Source organism: Ochotona princeps, chromosome 1 (genome assembly GCF_030435755.1).
Source record: "Ochotona princeps isolate mOchPri1 chromosome 1, mOchPri1.hap1, whole genome shotgun sequence".
Classification (NCBI taxonomy): Eukaryota; Metazoa; Chordata; class Mammalia; order Lagomorpha; family Ochotonidae; genus Ochotona; species Ochotona princeps.
The window spans coordinates 158,838,008-158,858,736 of NC_080832.1; the positions used below are offsets into that span (position 1 = coordinate 158,838,008).

At 47.1% G+C, this 20,729-nt stretch overlaps 1 protein-coding gene across 2 annotated transcripts in view; it reads left to right on the top strand.

Annotated features, from left to right (window-relative positions):
- Positions 1–14,448, top strand: part of MAK (male germ cell associated kinase) — a 43,304-nt gene extending 28,856 nt beyond the window's left edge. For both annotated transcript variants that reach the window (XM_058672530.1, XM_058672536.1), the window contains exons 10-13: positions 2,724–2,854; positions 6,786–6,917; positions 9,834–9,953; positions 14,294–14,448. In XM_058672530.1, the coding sequence (XP_058528513.1) occupies positions 2,724–2,854; positions 6,786–6,917; positions 9,834–9,953; positions 14,294–14,448 (538 nt within the window). The remainder of the gene's footprint in view (positions 1–2,723; positions 2,855–6,785; positions 6,918–9,833; positions 9,954–14,293) is intronic.
- Positions 14,449–20,729: the final 6,281 nt, after the last annotated feature.

The following is a 20,729-nucleotide window of genomic DNA, read 5'->3' on the forward strand; positions in this document are numbered from 1 at the left end:
TGTGCCACAGGGACCCTGACACGGGATGGGGGCTTTCCAGCCTCCATCCTAACCATTATACCACAGGGACCCTGACACGGGATGCGGGCTTTCCAGCCGCCATCCTAACCACTATGCCACGGGGACCCTGACACGGGATGCGGGCTTTCCAGCCGCCATCCTAACCACTATGCCACGGGGACCCTGACACGGGATGCGGGCTTTCCAACTTCCATCCTAACCATTATACCACAGGGACCCTGACACAGGATGCGGGCTTTTCAGCTTCCATCCTAACCACTCTGCCGAAGGCCGCCCCCGATATAATCCTTGGGGTTATTAGTTTGAATTACTGCAAGTAAGATCTAGAATCATTTGTTCAGCTGATTCTAGCAAGGAAACAGTTGGTAAACATCAATTAGCCCTTACCTCTTGAAATTGTTGTTTTTATTCTATTGCTTTGATAATCTTTACATAGTTGATTAGGGCACAAAGGGTCAAGGGTTACAGGAAAGTGAGTAAACCATTGTGTGTGTGTGTGTGTGTGTGTGTGTGTGTGTGTGTGTATCTGGGGTAAGGAGGGAAATAAAGGGAGAAGCCCCACCCAACCTACCCATCCCAGGGACCCCGACATGGGGCGTGCTGCGAGGGCACTGCTCAAGTGGTTTTGATAGTTCAACAGTTCTGAATTACTGCCAATCTCGCCATTCCAAGCACGATGAAATCTCTCCAGGAAAAAAAACTACATAGATATGAATTTTCTTGTGATTATTCCTTCCATATTTTGGTTTATGTAATGCTTTTCATGGTCATGAACCATTATAGGCATGTATTATTATTATGCTACCACCTTCTATACTTCTACACCTTCTACCACCTTCAACACCTTCCTACACTTTCCTTTTAATTTTCAAACCCCAGTAAAAATGTCTCCACCGCAGACCGCTGCCACTCACCGGCTGGCTGCTTCCCCAAGCCCAGAAGGGGCTTAGCTCAAACCCTCAGCCTTCTGTCCTCCACACCACAGTGTTTCACCAACAGTAGGAACTCAAATACTTGGTGAAGTACACGCTCCTTGTCATTCACTACCCAGTTCCTCAGCAGCCAGGGCGGCCCCATCAAGAATACAATACTGAATACAATACTGAAGTCCAAACCTTTTGCTTACTGGTTGCCCTTTTGTTTTAAATCAGTAAAAGTAAGATACTCATATTTGCCTTGCTGCTCAGTAGACATTCTAAACAGACAGTTGGGTGTTAAGCAAAGATCTGAATGTGGTATAGCCTGTTCTCACCCGCGCTGGGAGAACTCGAAGAAAACACGGCCGAACACCTGAAGGGCCCCTGGGGAAGGAACCGCAAGGAGCCCCAAGGGTCCTGCTTGGGGGTGGGCAGGGGAGGAGGGGAGAAGCCTTTCCCAATGGGGAGACTTCCCGTTGGAAATGGGAGTGAACCCATGTGCTGAGGGGAAAGACCAGGAAGCAGAGATGGCAGGGTTGTGTCCAGCAAGCAGACCTGTCCGGTCTGGGGCTGCCCCACAGCGCTGGCCAGCTGTTCAAAAGGCCAATGAGTGTCCACTTCCAGGGCGTGGACTAGGTGGGTCGGATGCGGTGGCAGGGATTTCTAGCGGTGACTGTGGGTGTTTGGAGTGAGGTGATAGGGGCTGGGTAGCGTATTCAGATCCCAGCCAGAAGGTGGCAGGGAGGCATGTGGGGGCAGGGCACTCATGACGGCACTCAGAGGGACACCCTAACAAGAGCAGCCCCCATCCTCTGTGACAGCTGCCTCGGGCGCTGCCAAGTCCTCCATCCCTAGAGGGGATGCGGGGACAGAGAAGCAGCCTCGGCTACTACTGCACCATCCCCTCTGCCCACCAGGGACCTGGCAGGCTCTACACACACTGTTTGGGTGACACAGGGGGACATGGAGCTTCCCTGGCACTGTTGTGCCGGATTTTGAAATCCCCAGATAATCATCAAGTCTGAAGTCGCAGCTAAGGCATAAAGGTGGTTTATTCAGGTTAACTAAGGTCTCCCAGCCAAAAGCAAGCATGCGCGAGCCAGAGAGAGAGCCAGAGAGCCCAAGCCCTCCAGTTCTTATACATTTCAGGCTATTAATTATACAGTCATGATTTAGCAGGCTTCTATTGGTGGATTTGAAACAAGCAACTTTCAAAAAGTACAAATCGATGAGCTATACGGCAGTGGATCTTATCTAAAACCAGGGACCTCCTTCCTGAGGAGTGGTCTGCCTACGTGACCTGCCAGGTGTCCTGCCGGGTGTCACGTAGACTATCAGGCCTGGAGTTCACACAGCCCCCAGCCAAGCCATTAAGCCAGAATCACAAAAGGCAGAAAACATCCAGGTTCTTCAGCACATCTTTGCCCACTTCTCTCAGGCCAGCCAAGCCATGCCCAGACGACCCTGCTGGCTGCCCATGACTGTGATGGACACGGCTGTGACTGTCTTCCTTTGCCAAGCACACCGATGCCCACTTTGCGATCCCCCTCCCCCCAGCTGCCACAGGAAGAAGTACAAACGCATGCAAATTGCACCTTTGTGTCACGGATATTCAGAAGCCAGAGGCCGTTCCACGTGTCTGCTCTCTCGGGGTTCCCAGGGCACGGGTGGGGGGGCTCTGAAGGGAGCTGATGTCACACTGTGTGCTGTGGAAAGCCTGACAGAGGGTGGGTGAGAACCCTCGGGTTCTTCCCGCTGTAACCCTTTTTTATGTTGACCTTCCAGACTCCTGGAGGCCTTGCCCTTGGGCCCCCACCCCTCAGCACAGGAGAACAAGAGCCTAAGATTGGATGCTGAGCTATCGACCGCGTCAACAGCTAAACAGTACTATTTGAAACAGTCAAGATACCTTCCAGGTAAGCCGAGAAAAAGGAGGTGTTTGGTGTTAACTAGACTGTGGGCTCAGCACTTGTGGACCACTTGGACCCTCTGAGAGTCCCTCAGTTAAAATAAATCAGAATAACCACAGAGCTCCCCACTGGCCCCGCCTCTTGCCAAGGGCTTTCCCGGACCTCCTGTCCCTGCTACCAGCCGGAATCTGTTCCAGAAAGCAGAGCTATCAAAAGACGAGATGAGATGGGGCTTCCCAAAGGTCAGTCCTTTCCCACCACAGCTAGGCACTTAGGAAAAAAAAAAGATTGGATGTTATAAAAGATTGGATGTTATAAAAGATTGGATGTTATTGAAGAATTCTGCATCTTCCTCACAACCTGTTATCAAATGTAGACTTTCTTTCTCTTGTTTCCAACATGATCTGATATACATTATTAAAAATCATGCTGTTCTCTGAGCAGAACATTCCAGGGCTCACCTAGGGAACAGGGAGGCTGGTCAGGAGGCTCTTACACATGTCAGGCTGAGGGACTTGATGCCAGCTGCAGAGACCAAGGCAGGTGTGGTCTGGAAGTGTGGGGGTAGTGGAACAGGTGGGGGCTGCTGGCAGATCAGCCTGGGCCCTGGATGCAAAGCTGAGGGTCAGCTTTGGGGCTTTTTCTTCCCCTCAGCTGCAAGGTGGAAAGAAGTGATTTTAAGTGAGGAAGGGGGCGTGGACAGGAGGTAAGGGCCACAGGCAGGTGAGAAGATGCGGCTCTCAGGCTAGGGGCACACCTTGGAGAGGAGCGAAACTTCATGCATTGTCATCTCTAGGTACCAGGAGGTTTGTTTTAGTGGAGACACGATGAAAGAGTTCTAGTCTGTTTTCCCAAGGAAGGATGTCACAAAGTTTTCAAAACACAAATGCACCTATGGACACGTTTTCCCAGTTAGAAAAATAAGTAAATAAAAAATCACTGGCAATCCATGAATCAGTACTCTGTGGACGTGCGCCCCCTGGCGGTAGGAAGGTCTACCATAAATTTTGGGCAAGTTACAAATAAGTCCCAAGCACCCCACGTTCTTAGTTCTGCTACCTAAAATGGTTTCCCAGAATCTCGGCAAGGGTAACTGCAACCTGTACAAGCGTTTCCTTTTTAACTAGAATTCAACAACTTCTTCCAGTTACTTGGGATGAGAAATATGGCCATAATGGCGACTTTTAAATTAAATGCAAAGCTGCAAGGAACTTTGGAAGCCTACACTTGCTGTTACCCTCCTGGAGTTGCCTTGAAGATGGCCTTATGGAGCCTGACGATGTTTGACACCAGTTCTTGGTCAAACATTTGTTGAGCATCTGTTGTGAACAAGCAGTGTATACAGAGGGTAGACATCCAAGCAAACAGCAACCCTGGGGCCTGGCGCGGTAGCCTAGTTGCTAAAGTCCTCGCCTTGCATGTGTTGGGATCCCATACGGGCGCTGGTTCATCTCCCGGCTGCTCCACTTCCCTTCCAGCTCCCTGCCTCTAGCCTGGGAAGTAGAAGATGGCCCAAAAGCCTTGAAACCCTGCACCCACGTAGGAGACCTGGAAGAAGCTCCTGGCTTTGGATCAGCCCCGTTGCGGCCACTTAGCGGGTGAACCAGCGAATAGCAGATGTTTCTCTCTGTCCTCTCTGTAAATCTGATTTTCCAATAAAAATAAATAAATCTTAAAAACAACCCTGGACGCTTAACGCACGCACCACACTTATTTTTGTAACTAAATACATACAAATATTAAAAAAAAAAAACAGCTTTTGGTGGCCACCTTTTGTTAAATCCTAGAGCCACATACAAAAGGTCTAATTAAGCATCGAGCTTAAATTATGGGAGCTCCAGAAATGTACCGTATGATTGCAGGGCACCATGACGTTACACTCAAGGAATGGCAGATGTGTGACACTGGCCTGCAGGGATAGAGTTTCAGAGCAAGACTTTGAGATTCTGTTTTCTGTTATTTACAACGGGACTGTAGTCACCCGGCAGCTCACCCTGTAAGCCTTAGATACTTCAGTAGTGCAAGGTGGTTGCCAGGAGTGTATGCCCTGGGAAGAGTACCCAGGCCTCAGCCCGCCCGTTAGTCCCAGGAAGAGGACTCTAGGCAGTGCTGGCTGGAGCGGCAGCTCGGCTCACACCATCGGAGCCACGGAGCACGGTGGCTCCTCCTGTACCACTCACCACCCTTCCTTCTGCCCTGCGCACCCAGGGTACTGCGTCACGTCCCTAGGAGCCTCTTCTAGCGCTCGGCAGGTTCCCTCCTGTGACACACACTCCCACGGAGCTGGCCCTGTCCCCTCTGCAGCCTCTCTTCGCACCCTTCCCTGCCTCGCCACACCCCCTGCCTCTGGGTTGTTCCAGCACACCGCCCCCGCCGCCTATGGTGGTCCCCATTTTCACAGAAACATTGCCTTCCCCAATCAGCTCTCTTCCCAGTCGGCTCTAAAGGTCCAGAGGGAAGAAATGGGTGTACTCAGCTCATCACTTCCCCCCAGTACCACGCACGCTGCCTGGCATACAGTAGGAGCTCAGTAAATTTTAACTGACCCATTACTCTCCATAGAGGCAGAGGGGTTGTCCTCACACATTACAATATCAAGTGATGGCAGCCACTGCTTCTTCTTAACAGCGTTTGCTGTAGAGGAGGCGTAGAAGAAAATGCTTACAGCCCGAAGCACATTACACGATTCTAGAAGCAACTCTAGAACATGGGTATTTCCAACAAAACTGGAATCAGTATATTTTAAGTCCTTGAAGTAAAGCAGTTATCTCCAATGGTACATGCCTACTTCACAAACATCACTGCTCTTTAGGGATATTGCCAAGGCTAACTGGACTGAACAAAAAAATTTAAATATTAAGGGTATTTACAAAAGCCTGTTTGTGAGATTTTAAGTTGTTCCCTCTGCCTAGCAGTTTCTTTTAGGGGAAAAAAAAACCTGTCCTTAGTTTGAGTGATTCCCACCCCCAGCCTCACCTTAATTGTCAGGTTGTATTTGTAGATGTTTTATTAGCAGCCGAACCCCACAGGGAGTCGTTTCCTACAAGAGTGACCCTGGGAGTGGGTCACTTTCAGGCTCATTAGCCCTGCTTTCACCACAAGGAGGTGGTGCATCTGCTGGGGTGAGTCCTCCCTAAGGGGATCCAGGAGTCCTCAGGCTCGATTTCCAACCGCTGGGTGCGCGACCCAAAGCCCGAGACTTTGGCGCTGCCTTTGGTGTCCCACAAGCTCAACTCAATGTATCAGTAGAAGAAAACCAGCTCAAGGAGTCTCTTTCTTTAACCCCATGACCAAAGACCAGGGTGTTTCCCTACGTTTCATAGATTTTGGGCAATTATAAACCATTTGAACCATCCTCTTTTCCAAGTACATTCCAGCACCTTCTTTCTAGTTCACAGGTGAGAAGCTGTTTAGTTTTTACTTCTAACACACAGATAAGCATGGCAGGTGAGTCTTTAAGCACCTGCTTTGGAACTTGTCAGGTTTCCCTGTGTTCTAGGTCATGTGCATGTTTTTTCCTCCCTGCTCTAAGCAGTCACCAGGGGTCTGGCCTGAGGTGTGCGCTCAGTAGGCAACATCAGAATGCCATGTTGTTTGTTTGTTTGTTTGGTTTTGGAAGAAAAATTTTAGTGCCGCCTCAATTTTTATAAGCCATGTAGCAGAAGCATCAAATGTGTATTATTGCTTGTATCGTTAGAAATATCTGCTGTTGACAAAGCGCTCGGTCAATAGTGTTTGAGTTTGTTGTGTGGAGGGTTTGGACTCAGGTACGTGTTCATCAAAAAGCAAGCGCTTACCGTGCTGTGAGCTTACTATGTTTTTCCATCCTCCTGCCCAAGGTATTTCTTGTCTCTGTGCTAAGGTATTACATATTCTTCCTCTCCCCTAAGTATATGAACCTTCCTAACCTTTGAAACGCCTGCTGTGTTCTTCTGAGGTGTAAATCCCAAGAACGTGTCCTTCGTCGCCAATGGGAAGGATATAAATTCGTACCCTTGGAGTAATCAGTTGTTTCCGAAGTCTTTGGAACCTATTGGTGCAGAATTTGCTTTCAAAAGGAATAACGCAGGTAATGCAGAAATACAGTGAACGTGAAAACATACTTTTAAGTAGCTGGCAGCCACCCCCTTCCAGCCAGGATATGTGCACCCCCAGATACACAAAAGATTTGCTAAGTACTGTTTGAGCACAGGGAGTTAAGGGGGACCTTTTAGCGGATCCTCAGTCTGAGTTCTTTCCCCAAATGCATCTGCCTTAGCAAGAATGCTCTGTTTATAAAAGAAAGAATCCTCACTGGTTACCCGAGCGTGAAAATGCCTGGGGCAAGTAATTCTGATGGCTGAATAACAGGTTATTTTTCAGGTTAGGTTGTTTTTCATTTGTTCGTCCCATTTGCCATGAACTTTCTGGAGTGCCCTTGCTAGATGCAAGGAGTGAGTTCTAGTATCCACAGCACACAGGGTGACTCTCCTGAGGCGCCAGCGCAGCCGCACCACGGTCTACTTGCTGTGTCTCGGTTATGTGAAAATGAACCAGCCAGTTCACACAAGTCGGTTCAAATGACAGCATGCCAACTTGGAAACAGACAAGTGGCACCAAGTGAAAACTGTCACAGCGCATGGGAAAATGGTTTCTCCTTGGGGGATTTTTTTTTTTCTGTATCTTTCCATCAATCATCTAATCCATTTTCCTCTGCTTTTCCTTAAACACCCTCCTTACTATTTATCCTTTGTTCCCACCTGCCTCCTCTTTCTAGAAGAAAGCATAATTAAGCCAATTGAAAAACTCTCATGCAATGAAAGCTTACCTGAAAATGTAGAGGACCCACAAGGTAATTTCTGGGTGCCGTAGATGAGTACAAGCTGCGCTTTGAGACTCTTGGCTAGATTTCTTCTCAACACTTGCTCTTGACCCTGTCCTAGAAGGCCCAGGTGACCTGCTTTTAGGGGTCGCATCGCCAAGATCCTAGTCCTCCAGTGCCTGTGGTTCTCAGCCCACTGGGCTCATCTTAAATGAATCCTGGCAAGTCGAAGAAATCAAGCAAATGGCTCTCCTGAGAAGGAAAGGAGTATTTTCTAGTTTTGTGGTTAGTGCTCCTAGAATATTTTGTTTTTTGAAGTCCTGAAACCCATTTCCTAAGCCTCAGTGACAACAGTGCCTTACAAGAAACAAGTTGAGCAGCTCAGGAGCGATGGTGGATCCCCTGAGGTTCAGTGACCGGATCCCAGCAGAGCCAGCCACTGGCTCCAACCTTCAGTCTTGTATTTCACAAGGTGACTTCAAAGCCAGGATCATTTAAGACTTAATTTCCATCCGTTCTTTTTCTGAGCAATGTTCTCCTGTATGAAGTAGCATCCTATAACTGCTCAAAGTATGGCTCTTAGAACCTAGCATGTCCCCATTCTGCCCCTCAGAGCCTTTGTGGTTTGGGATGTTACTTAAGCCAGTTACCACACACAGAAGATGGGGCCAGGAATGCCTACCTAGGTATCAGTACACAACCATACCTAGGGGTTTGCTCACGTAGTAAGCATTCAGGAAGTGTTTGCTCTGAGCGTGTGGACAGGAGCAAGAGTTAGGTCTTGAAGCCCCCTGGAACGTGACTGCTGCTTCGAGTGTGCTTTGCCGTGCTCGCTCAAGTCAAGGAGCGACCACCAGTCAGAATAAGCACCCGAGGCAAGAAGGAAGGGCACGCGGCCCCTGTCCCTGCACCGCCAGTGCAGCTTGTGCGCTAAGGTCATAAACGTTATCCGGACTAATCTCATGTGCTTCCTGTGGAAAACCCGCCCAGGAAAGGCTGCTCCTTAACATGCGTTCAACAGCAAACACCTGCTGAGAGGCACGGGCCAAGCCCTGCAGCAGATGGCAGGGACCCAACGCTCAGTGGGCTCACACGTGAACAGACAACACTACTGACAGATCAGAGCTGCCTGCAGGGCGGTTCCAGGAAAGCACCCGGGACTCCCTTCTGCTTCTGGGGTCACTCAGCCTCTGCCGGCCTCAGGCCCCAGAAGCAGGCCCCACCTTGTCCTCCCAGGAGCCGCAGGGGCCTGGTCCTGCCTCGCTGACCGCCTCCATTCATAGTCTGTGTGCTCTTAGGTCTTTCTGCAGCCACCTTTTTGTCCCTTCTGTCTTCTCCACAGTCCTTTTGGTCATTTCCCCTTGACACACAGGTGTGCCTTGGGAGTCCCTCAGGGCTCTCTGCATGCCTCCAGCCCTGGGAGCTGGCTCCTGCAAGCCCACAGCTCCCGGTGTGTCCTGATCTGCAAGCCTCTCTGGCCACCATTTGCTCACTTCTCCAGATGACGATTCTCCTCCTCTGCGGTTCTTAGAGACCTACATGGCTGACCAAGCGGCCAAGTCACCTAAGAGGGGGTTCCCCTCAACCCCTCCCGGCTCTGCTGTCCTCTCCACGGCTGCCTCAGCTTACCTCCTCTGCTGCTGTTATTTCTACTCTTAATAGTGACCTCCCAACCTGTGTCCCACTTTTAAATCCTCGCTCTTCAAGTTTGTCCTTCTGCTGCCCATGATGATGGTGGTGGTGGTGGCGGTGATGATGATGATGGTGGTGGTGCTGATAAGGGCAAGAGCAGCAAGGATGGTAACAGTGACGATAATTGACATCCAGAAAATGCAAAATTCTAGGTCAAGTGCTATGCATACGGCTTATTCACTCCCTACAACAACCCTTTGGGAACAGATGAACTGATTCAGGGCCTTGAATTCCGGTGCTAGCCCAGTAGTCTACTGAGTCTGTTGAACTCAGGCAATCACTTTCCGGCAAGAAGCCACACGACATCGGTGATACGTGCCTGGGAGGGTTGTTCTATGGACTGAATCGGCACTGTTGGGAACAAGCCTAGTGAAATGTCTTAGAACACAGTAGATGCTCCAGGTAGCCTTTAGAAGTATTAGGGGTAGTATTCAAAATTATTCCATGACAATAGTCACCTTCTGACTGTGAAACTTTTTGCTGTGTCACTAGGAAACCTTGGAAGTTACGCTACTTACAACCAGTCAGGATATATTCCTTCGTTTCTCAAAAAAGAAGTGGGGTCAGCTGGCCAGAGGATCCACCTAGCGCCTCTCGGGGGCACAACCACAGGTAAGGACAACCTGAGGGCTCAGGATCGGCAAGCGAGAGAGGAGCTTCTCCCCTTGGTGTTTAACAGTCACTTTTCCCTCACTTGAAGTCTTTGTGTCTCATTAATATAACTGGTTTGGGAAGTGTTCTGTTTTCCTTCCCTTCCCCCACAAAATGTGGTTCTACAGTCTAAAATAATGACCAGAGCCTTCTGAAGCCATCTCTGTCTACCAGGCTGACGGGCAGGGTCCGATGGGGTGCTGTCCTTGGTCCTCACGCCCTCCCCTTTAAGAAAGAGGACTCACAAGTGACTTCGCCAAGGTCACACCACGAGGGAAGCCTAGTCTGTCTATTCTTGTCTAAGAAGCATGCAGTGCCACAGAAGGCGGCCCCAGCCCCCGGCAGGTAGTGATGCTCCAGGGTAAGTTAACACCTTCCTTGCTGTAAATGCCCTCTTAGCTTGTCCATATTGCCTTTTGTTCTGCAGTAACATTAGAACATGGAAGGGTCCAGCCCTCCACCCTCCGATGCCACGGTAAACCAAGGTGGGCTTGCTCTCCAGTGGCATTGCATAGAATCGGACCTGCACATGTGCAGCAGTTTGCCCTTGAAACTGAGGAAGGTAGACCTGTCCTTGAGCCCACCAGACCTGCCTGTGACTCTCCTCTGAGTTATGTTCGTCTGAAATTGAAGCACCTAAAAATAAACATCCAGGCAGCTGATTGGAAGTTTGGTCAGAGACCCATCTGCAGTTTAACAGGTGGCTGTGTAAGAATCCTCGCTGCCTGCCTGATTCAAATCTGGTATAAAAACCAGTGGGAATGACCCAATTTTGCAATTCACACAAGCATATCTAAAAATGTTAAAACATTGGATGGCTTTAGTTTTTTTTTTTTAATTTCTTAGCACAGAGCTGCTTAAAGGAAACAGTACTTAGCCACCTAACCCATGCAAAGGAGTACTTCCTGAGCTCCCTGCTGAAACTAAAACAAGGAAATGCGTTTGGAAAGCTTGTTGTATTTTGAATCAGCCTTTCCATGAGCCATCCACTATGACTGACCAGCAATTTTAAATATAACTGCAGCAACCACATAACCGTTCGCAGTACTTTTGTGACCTGCCGGATACGGTAGGTAACAAAACAGTAGGCCTTTATATTCTAATAATTTTGTCAAATTACCATTATATTCCTGCTTCCATTTTTTGTTAAGGAAATGCGTTCTCGTAACTTTGCATCTCTTCATTTACTCTGCTCATCAAATTCCCATGCAGATGGTGCCAGGGGGAAAGGTGTAAGAAGTAAATCCTGACCCCTCTCAAGTGGTCCATACAAGCCCTTAATTTAACACTGATGTGTAGGAGATGAGTCTTCCAGTCCTCCCACTCGGGTGACCTTTTCCCACGAGAACATAACACCAGGTCGTTCGCAGAATCGCTCAGCCATCCCCGCTCCCCTCCCCGCTCCTTCCTCCCCCTCCAGTGAGAGGAAAAAGTCAGTATCTTTCTCCTTCCTCACATAACAAGCTTCCTGTGTCTCCTCATCCCCTGCTTTTGAAGTAACCACAAGGATTTCAAAAAGGGACTGCTTTCAGAACACAGCCACCCTGCGCATGCGCCCTCCCCAGCTCCCTCACAGCAGGGGCTCATGTGCTTCAGCCTGCGGCACCATAAACATTACACTGTTACCCACAGCAGGAGCCAAGCTCCCTTTCTATGCCCCTTCCATCCGAAATTAAATACCTTAAAGAGACAAACGCCGTTTCTTAAATAAGCAGCCAACAAACATCACAGGGAGGGTAAGGTGAAGGGTGTGGCCCAGCCAGGGCAGAGGTGTATCCTGCCTCGCCAGGAGATCCAGGCTCCCTGGTCAGTCACTGGTTCTTCACCAAAGCCTATTGTTTCAAAAAAGAACTCCCAAGCCTCAACGCTCACCACCTCTTTCATGTCAAAATGACTCGCTCTACAAAGCTTGACAAAATTATAGAGGGTGTGGTTCCACTGAAACGCATTAGGTTGTATGTCATGACTAAAAAAAAAAAAAAAAACCAACTTTTTTTTTCCTTCTTCTCCAAATCCCTCACTTCCAATTCAAAAGCCTCACGCATTAGCTTAAGAGTTGTAGTTGTAGTTTGGCAGCTGGGAACAGCCCCATCCCTCCTCTTTCCCCCCTCCACCCCATAATTATGGGAGAAAAGGGGAAAAAGGAAAGTTGGAAGCGTTTGCCCCACCCACCTTCCCCCTCTGTGACTTTTCCCACCCTAACCAGTGGGCCTCACGGGCCTGCGTGCTTGTCAACTATGGGAACAACATCAAAAGTAAAACGAAAAATAAAATATGTTGTGACACAATGACACGGTGTGTTAAGCTGCCACCCACTTGGCATCTCATAATTGGGGCACCTGTTTGAATCCAGCTGTGCTGCTTCCAGCACAGCTCCCAGCTAACGTGCCTGGGAAGGCAGCAGGTGGCCCAGCTACCTGGGAGACTCTGATTTCCGTTCTGGTCCCTCTCCTGCTGTGTGGGGAGTGAACCAATGGATGGAAGATCTCATACTCTGTTTCTTCCTTTCTCTTCACTTCTGCCTTTCAGATAAATAAAAATAAATCTTAAAAAAAAAAAAAAGATCCTTTTCCCTTTCTGCATCTCTCAGTCCTCCTGGCCCTCCCTCGGTTCCCAGCCCCTCGTAGGTTCTCGCTTCGGTCCGTGGTGCTGTTTTGACCTGTGGCCCTCCAGGGTGTGCTACCTTAACAGACTGAAGCCTGTTACAACTGAAGAGATGTTGCTGGAAGACATGGTGCTCCATGGCCCTTCCACACCCACTGTCCCTGCCCATGTTTTTGAGCCCAGTAAGAGTGGGATGAGAGGGCCTGTCGCATCACTGCAGGGAGAGAACGCTTAGCCTCCTGACCCAGCCAAACCACGCAGCACTGGGGCTGACGGGCTGGCCTGGGCCACTGCACACCCACGATTTGTTCACTTTCGGCTGAGGTTAGCACAGCAGGACCACGTGCCCGCATAGTTTGCGCCCACACCGCCACTTTGGTAGCGAAAGTTTAAGAAGAAAACCCATGCCTGTCAGTATGTGCAAGCTAAGTGTTAACACAGCACAGTTAGACTCGTTTCAGTGGTGACATCTAGAGTTTAATCCGAGAGTGTCAGCTCCCACACGGTGTGAAGGATGCCCAGCCCCCAAACGGAGAGCCTGGGCAGCCCTCCGCATCAAGAGTCTTGGTTTCCACGTTGTCAGCTGGAAGGGAGGAGGGAACAGAAAGAACCAAAGAAGACATTTAGCATTGTCTGTGCGATGCTTTGTGGCTTGTCAGCTGAGCTGCTGGAGCCTTCTCAGCGTGCAGACTGTTCACAGAGCAAATGCTTCAGCAAGCTTGACATTGTTCTCAAGTCTGTAAGCAGATACATGTATGAAAAAAGCAAACCTCATTCTTAAAGTTTGGGGACTGTAGTAATGGGTCACCACTTAATGGTGGAGTTATCCTTCGCGATTTCTTCAATTTAAAAAAAATGAATTTTTTTTTTGATTCTAAAAACATTTTCACTTTTTTTTTTAAAGATTTTTATTATTATTGGAAAGCCGGATATACAGAAAGGAGGAGAGACAGAGGGGAAGATCTTCCATCCGATGTTTCACTCCCCAAGTGAGCCGCAACGGGCTGGTGCGCGCCAATCCGAAGCCGGGAACCAGGAACCTCTTCCAGGTCTCCCACACAGGTGCAGGGTCCCAAAGGATTGGGCCGTCCTCAACTGCTTTCCCAGGCCACAAGCAGGGAGCTGGATGGGAAGTGGAGCTGCTGGGATTAGAACCTGCGCCCATATGGGATCCTGGGGCATTCAAGGCAAGGACTTTAGCCGCTAGGCCACGCTGCCGGGCCCAAAACATTTTCACTTTTGAAAAATAGGATTTCATTATTGTAGCTCCAGGAGGCTGAAGTTTTGCTAAGACACAACTTCCAATGCATTCTCTGTGGTGATGCGTGCTGGAATGTTACAGACATTCCATAGCCACTAACCACAGTGACCAGCACTGTGGGCATTGTCCACCCAGACCCTCTCTTGGTCTTCTAACTCGGTATTGCTTCTCTAATTGTGAAATACGGGAACTGTCAGCCTTGTCCGAACTATAAATCTGAAATCGGGCTTTTAAGTTCCTGAAACTTCAATGGCTGCTAACATAATACTACACTAGAAGTTTTTGTCTTAAAATTAGAAAAAAAAATCACTTCAGAAACCAGCACATTAATACTTTGAGATAAATTCAAAATTTTTCCCATAAAACGAAAGGATGAATTCTTTTATTTTGGATTTTATAATCAAATGAGTAAAATTCTAATTCTGTTGTCTTTCAGAATATGCCTGGAACACAAAAGCTGGTCGGGGGCAGTTTTCAGGAACTACTTACAAACCTACAGCAAAAAATTTAAATATCGTGAACCGCGTGCAGCCCGTCTCCTCAGTGCACGGGAGGACAGACTGGGTGGCCAAGTACGGGGGCCATCGGTAGGAAGGCTGCGTGACGCCCCATGGCATGGCTCCATTGAGTGGACGGGAGTCCCCACCACCGGGAAATGTCCACAGATGTCTGTTTCTACTGAGTTCTGGAAGAAACTCGCAATAGTGGCTACTTCAAAGAGCAAAAAATCATCTCCTATTTTCTTTTTTTCCGCTAGAAGAAATGCGTTTTCTCAGCATCGTTGCCCTCCCTGCTGATAGATGGGTAGGGCTTTACAAAGTATTGAATAAACTATTTGCCAAAGTATCAAGTATTTGATCTGCCGGTTACTAGAACACAGGAAGACGCTCTGAAATGAAATGCCTCCAGAGAGTGAGGGAGTGGGTTAGGATGCGTTAGGTGCACCTGTCGTCCTAACCTGCTGAACACTTCGCTGAGAGCTTGTGCGACATTGTTTTTTCATCGCAGCGAGGCGCTGAGCCTTCAGTTCAGATGAGGCTGTGTTCTCCCGCGTGGAGAACTACCGCAATTATCATTTGTTTTTCTACTTTGAAACAATGGCAACAACGCCAACTCCAGTTCTGAGCAGGACGTGTGTCTTAGCAATAAATTGGTCTTTAGCAGAGAGTATCAAAATCATCCTGATTTTAGCGGACTTTGAGCAAGGTGATAGTGATGGTAACTCTCCAACCCAGTAGTCGGGTGACTTCTGTATTAACCAAGTCAAGACTCTCTTGTCTTCCTGTTATTAAGAAGGTTCTTGAAAGCACACTGTTTTTGTTCACTGGACCGACCTTTCTGTGTTCCTCCTAAACAGAATGACCCGTGCCAGCGGGGCCGCAAAACAGACGCTGGGCTGCTGTGTGTCGCTCACTCGGCCTGGCACATGAACTCAGTTGCCATAGCGGTGGCCTCTCTTAGTACATTATTTTTTTTTCCCCTTAGTTTCATTTCTTAGTGTTTAAAACAGACATTCTGAGCTACCGTATTTAAACCTGCCACTTGAAAGGCTGAACATTAGTACTAGATACTCTTTTTAAGGAATGGTAAGGTTAGCAACTTACTGGCATTGTTCTGTTATGACTTTGTAACATGCTGATCTAATGGGTTTCATCTTGTGGGCATTAACAAAAGGCACATTATAAAATAAAGGTAATAATAGGATATTTTTTTATAGAAGATTCAGCTGTTCAGATTTCAGATATCAAAAAATGTGAAAATGTAGTTTATCACAGTGGTAATAGTTGTGTTTGTACAGTGTTAATGTCTCTGAGCTCATATTCTTTTGTATTGAAACTTTTCAACCATGCATAGATATTTAAAATAAATATGATTCACTGCCCTTTTCATCAAAAGACTTTTATTTTTAGCAGGTTTGGGTTACAGAAATGTTAACCAGAAAGTACAATTGCTGTATAAACCCCTCCTTAATTTTCTCCATTTCTCATGTCTTCCGTTAGTATAGCACGTTTATTACAACTGAAGAGTCAACATGGACACTCTGTTACTAACTGAAGTCCATTTGAACAGGAGGAGTCAGCTCTTCCTGCTGTATGTCTGTGGCTTTGGAGAAAATGTATACTGTCAGGCACCTGCCATTGAGTAGTTTCAGAGGCCCTAAAAATCCCACTCTACTCACGTACTCACTCCACCTTCCTCTGAACGTCTGGCAACCAGTGGCTTTTCCAAACTGTCACTGCAGGCCTTCTTCCCCCAGGATATCAACTCAGAGTGGCTTCTTCCAGCTAGTCATGTGCCTTTAAGCTTCCTCTGCTTCTGTTCTTGATACAGTTTGTTTGTTTATTGCAAAACAATATTTATTGTTTGGATGTACAAGTTTGTTTTTCCATCTGCCTACCAAAGGTCACCTTGGCTGCTTCCAAGTCTGGGCAATTTTGAGTAAAGCTGCCAGAAACACTTATGTTTGTGTTGGTACAGTAGCATGTTTTCAGCTCGTCTGAGGGGACGTCAAGGAGGCTGGCTGCTGGAATATATGGTAAGAGGATGTTTGGTTTTGTAGGAAACTGCCAGACTGAACTCCAGACTGGCCAACACTGTGCATCCCCACCAGCAGTGAAAGAGGTGTCCCACTGGTCCACACCCTCCCCAGCACTGCGGCACCTGAGTGGCCTGGAGCCACCGTGGTGACAGCAGTGTCTTACTGCTGCCCTAATGTGCAATTCCCCAACAGCACATGCTGTCGACCTCTGCATATGTTCATCTGCCATCCTCTTGGGGGGCAGTATCTGCTCTAATCTTTTGTCCATTTTATTATGTGAGTGGTTTGCTTCCTGATGGTGACTTGGAACAGTTATTGTGTATTTTGGCCAACAGGTCGGGTTTTCTTTTGGAAACATTTTCTCTAAGTCTGTGGCCCGTTTTTTTCATTCCCTTGGGACTGTCTCACAGAACAATTTTCATTCTAGTGAATTCCAGCTCAGTTTCATAGATGACACTTCTGGCACTGTATCTCCAAAATCGTCAGTACACCTAAGGTCGGCTATGACATTCTCTTACCTTCTGGGATTTTGACAGTTTTGTATTTAACATTAGAGCCATGATTCATTTCAGAGGATGTTTGTGAAAGGTATGAGTTCTGCGTCTTTAAAAAAAAAATTTATATTGGAAAGGCAAATATACAGAGAGAGGGAAGGACAGAGAGACCTTCCACTTTCTGATTCACTCTCCAAGTGGCCACAACAGTCACAGCCAAGCTGACCCAGGGGTCAGGAGCCAGGAGCGTCCTCTGGGTTCCCCACGAGGTTGCAGGGTCCCAATGCTGCATTTCCAGGCCACGGAGCAGGTTGCTGAATGGGAAATGGAGCAGGTGGGGCACTAAATAGGAAGAGCAGCTGTGCCCATATGGGATCACTGGGCTTGAAGGGGGAGGATCAGTCAGTGGAGCCCTTGTACTGGGCTTTGTCTTCATGTTTTAAGTGAATTTGAAGGGCAGATAATGCCAGTCATCTGTGGGTTCACTCATCCAAAGCCCACGGCACTCAGGCCTGGGCCAGGTTAAATTCAGGAACCAGGGAGTCCATCGGGGTCTCCAGTGTGGTTAGCAGAGACCCCCCAAGCCTTTGAGCCATCGCCTGCTGCCTCCAGTGCACACTGGTAAGAAGCTGGAATCTGAGACAAGGCTGGAATTTGAACTCAGCAGGTATCCCAAGCAGGCTGCACCAAAACTTGATTCTCTGTTTCTCCTTTTGTTTTGACATTGATACTCTGGTTGTTCCAGCCCCAGCTGTTCAAGACTCAGCATTTCTCCATTGCCCTTGCTTGGTACTTAACATTAAGCTTAACTGTTATGTATACGACTGTCTTCCAGGTCTTCAACTCTGCTCCTCTGATCTGTAAGAATACTTCAAAGGGTTTGTGGAAAAAATTTAATTTCATTTTGTTACTAAAAAAACAATGATATCCATGCATAGTTTTTAATAACATGCAATTTCCAAGCAGTTTTAGAAAACCCGTTTGTCTGTGCTTTGAATACCATACTTTCTCTTTTTAAGACAATATTTTGATTTCTATTTGAAAGGCAGTTATAAAGAGAGTGAAGGAGAGATCTTCCATCTGCTGGTTCCCTCCACAAATGGGTTGCAACAGCTGGAGCTCGGCCAGGAGCCCAGAATCCCATCTGGGTCTCCAACATGGGTGGCAGGAGCCCAGCCATCTCCCACTCCTTTTCCAAATACATTATCAAGGACGAGGTGCTGGACGTGAAGTGGAAGGTCAGGTTCCAGTCCCAGATCCATCATTCATGGGATACCTGCATCACAAGGGGAGGTTGAAACCACTGCCCCACAGTGCTGTCTTGGTGAATGAAGCCTCCAACTTGTTTCTTTCCTTCAATTTTGTTAACTAACATGGGTCTTCTTCTCCATGTAAGCCTTAGAACCTGTGTGTACGGTCCAGGTAACTCACTGCATCTTCCTATCCATGGACATGGGATTTCTGCCCATTATTTTTTTAAGGTCTTCTTTCTTACATGAATTTCGTAGTTTTCCTCAAAGATATCTTGTATTTTGTAAGACTTAAATATGTGTGAGATGTGGGTTTGAAAGTGGAGTTCTTTTGGTGCTAAACTGTGCTTTTAATCTCAAAAAATTATTCATTATTGGCATATAGGAAAGCAAGTGATTTGTGCATATTAACCTTATATGCTAATGTCTACTAAAATTATGTGTTGGTTCCAGAGATTTCTTTGCAGAGTGTTTGGGAGTTTGTACATCCTCTCTCATCTGCAACCAAAAGCAATTTTCCTTTCTTTTTACAATACAGCATATCTTTTATTTCTTCTTCATGCTTATTGCATGAGTAGAATTCCCAAGATGGTGCTGCCTAGGAGTGGTGGGAGTGCACACTCTTGCCTTGTTGGACTTGAGCAGGCAAACATCTAATTTCTGTGCATTCAATGTGACTTCACTGTAGCTCCCTTGTAGACATGCTCCATCACACTGAAAAGGTTCCCTGCATCCCTAGTGTGCCTGGGAGTCTTCCTTTCCCTACCTCTGCTGATGTGATCCAGTTGAGGTGCCATCCTTACCTCATGGAGTTGAGAACTGGGCAGAGATCTCTGCGTCATGGACACACCTGGAGGTGCTTCTCTTTCTCTCTCTCCAATGCGCAACCTTCTGGCTCACCCACAATGGATATTTTGCCATGTGGGTTGTTAACACACTGGTTCATGAATATATGCTTATTTCCTCCCTATTAAACAAATCCTGTCCCTAGCTGTGCCTGTCTCTGCTTAGATTTCTTACCTGCGTGAGGCAAGAGCCTGGAATAGGTATTAACATGCTCAGCCCCACGCCACTAAGTAGTATGTTGATATATGTTGCCCTGACACAGTGAAAAAACACTGCAGTGTATCTCTGGAATCTTCCTCCCGAAAACCTGCAAGCTCCAGTCTAACCCTGAGAAATTTAAGTGCATTCTGTGAAATGCCTGCTCAATAGGCCTCCAGTCCCGTCCAGGCTACTCTGCTTCCAAGCCAGATTCCACTGACGTGTGTCCTGTGACGGTCGAGACAGGCTCAGGCTCTGCAGTTCCCGCTGCCACAGGAGAGCTGGATGGAGTTCTGGGTTCCCAGCTTGACTCCTGAGCAGTTACGAAATGAGCCAGCAGATGCACAAAATCTCCCATTGCTCATCTTCCAAGTAGATGAAAATAAATATTGTTTAAAAGCTGGTTTGATTAGTTCATTCAGCCAATCTACATAAGTGCCTACAATATACTAACCATGGTGTATATGGCAGTAACAGGAGGGTTATTTTTCCTGGCTTCACAAAACATATATTGTAGAAGCACACATTGGTAAATATACCAAACATGTATTTCCCAAATATGATGGGTACTATCAGAAGCGATGAGGTGCTGCAGAGACCAGAGGATGGATATAAACGTAATAAGAGGCCGCTGAATTACAGCAGTCTAGGAAACTAACTGTATTTGAAATAGGCCTTTATGCCTGGGTAGAGAATGCATTGTAGGCTGAAAGCATAAAAGATGTTATATTTTAAAAATAAAAAGAAAAGACGATGAGGCTTGGTCCTAGCACATATAGAAGAAAACTCATTCTGACTAGTTTTGGTCCACAGCCACACCACCCTGAACGCACCCCGTCTCACCTGATCCCGGGAGCTAAACAGGGTCAGGCAAGTTAGTACTTGGATGGGAGTCTTGGTATAGTACTTACTCCCTACTGCATTAAATAATTTTATTATTTCTACTAGCTTTTTACTTGCATTAGACTGCATAATTATATCAACTACAAAATATTTTTTCTACCTTCACTTTATAATTTCTCATGTTTTCTTGCTTCATCTAGTATCACAGGAACAATATCAATTATCTTGTTAGTGATAGCAGATATCCTATTATTTCTTTTTTAAAAAGATTTATTTTTATTGGAAAGGCAGATATACAGACAGGAGAGAAATATCCTCCATCCACTGGTGACCACAACAACTGGAGCTGAACCAATCCAAAGCCAGGATCTAGGAACTTCCTCTGGGTTTCCCACGTGGGTGCAGGGTTCCAAGGCTTTGGGTCATGTAGGAGATCCAGAAGAAGCTCCCGGCTCCTGGTTTCAGCTGGACCCAGCATTGGCTGTTGTGGCCATCTGAGGAGTAAACCAGCAGCTAGAAAAGCTTTCTCTAGCTCTTTCACTGAAAAACAAAACTTTTTAAAAAATCATGAGATATATTATAAAAAATCATGCATAAATCCTAAAGTTTCTCTTGTATCAAAGTTATTTTCCATGTAACATTATTTAAAAAGTGTATTTTAATTCCAGTTTTCCAATAACTTTTTGATGTATCCTCACAAAC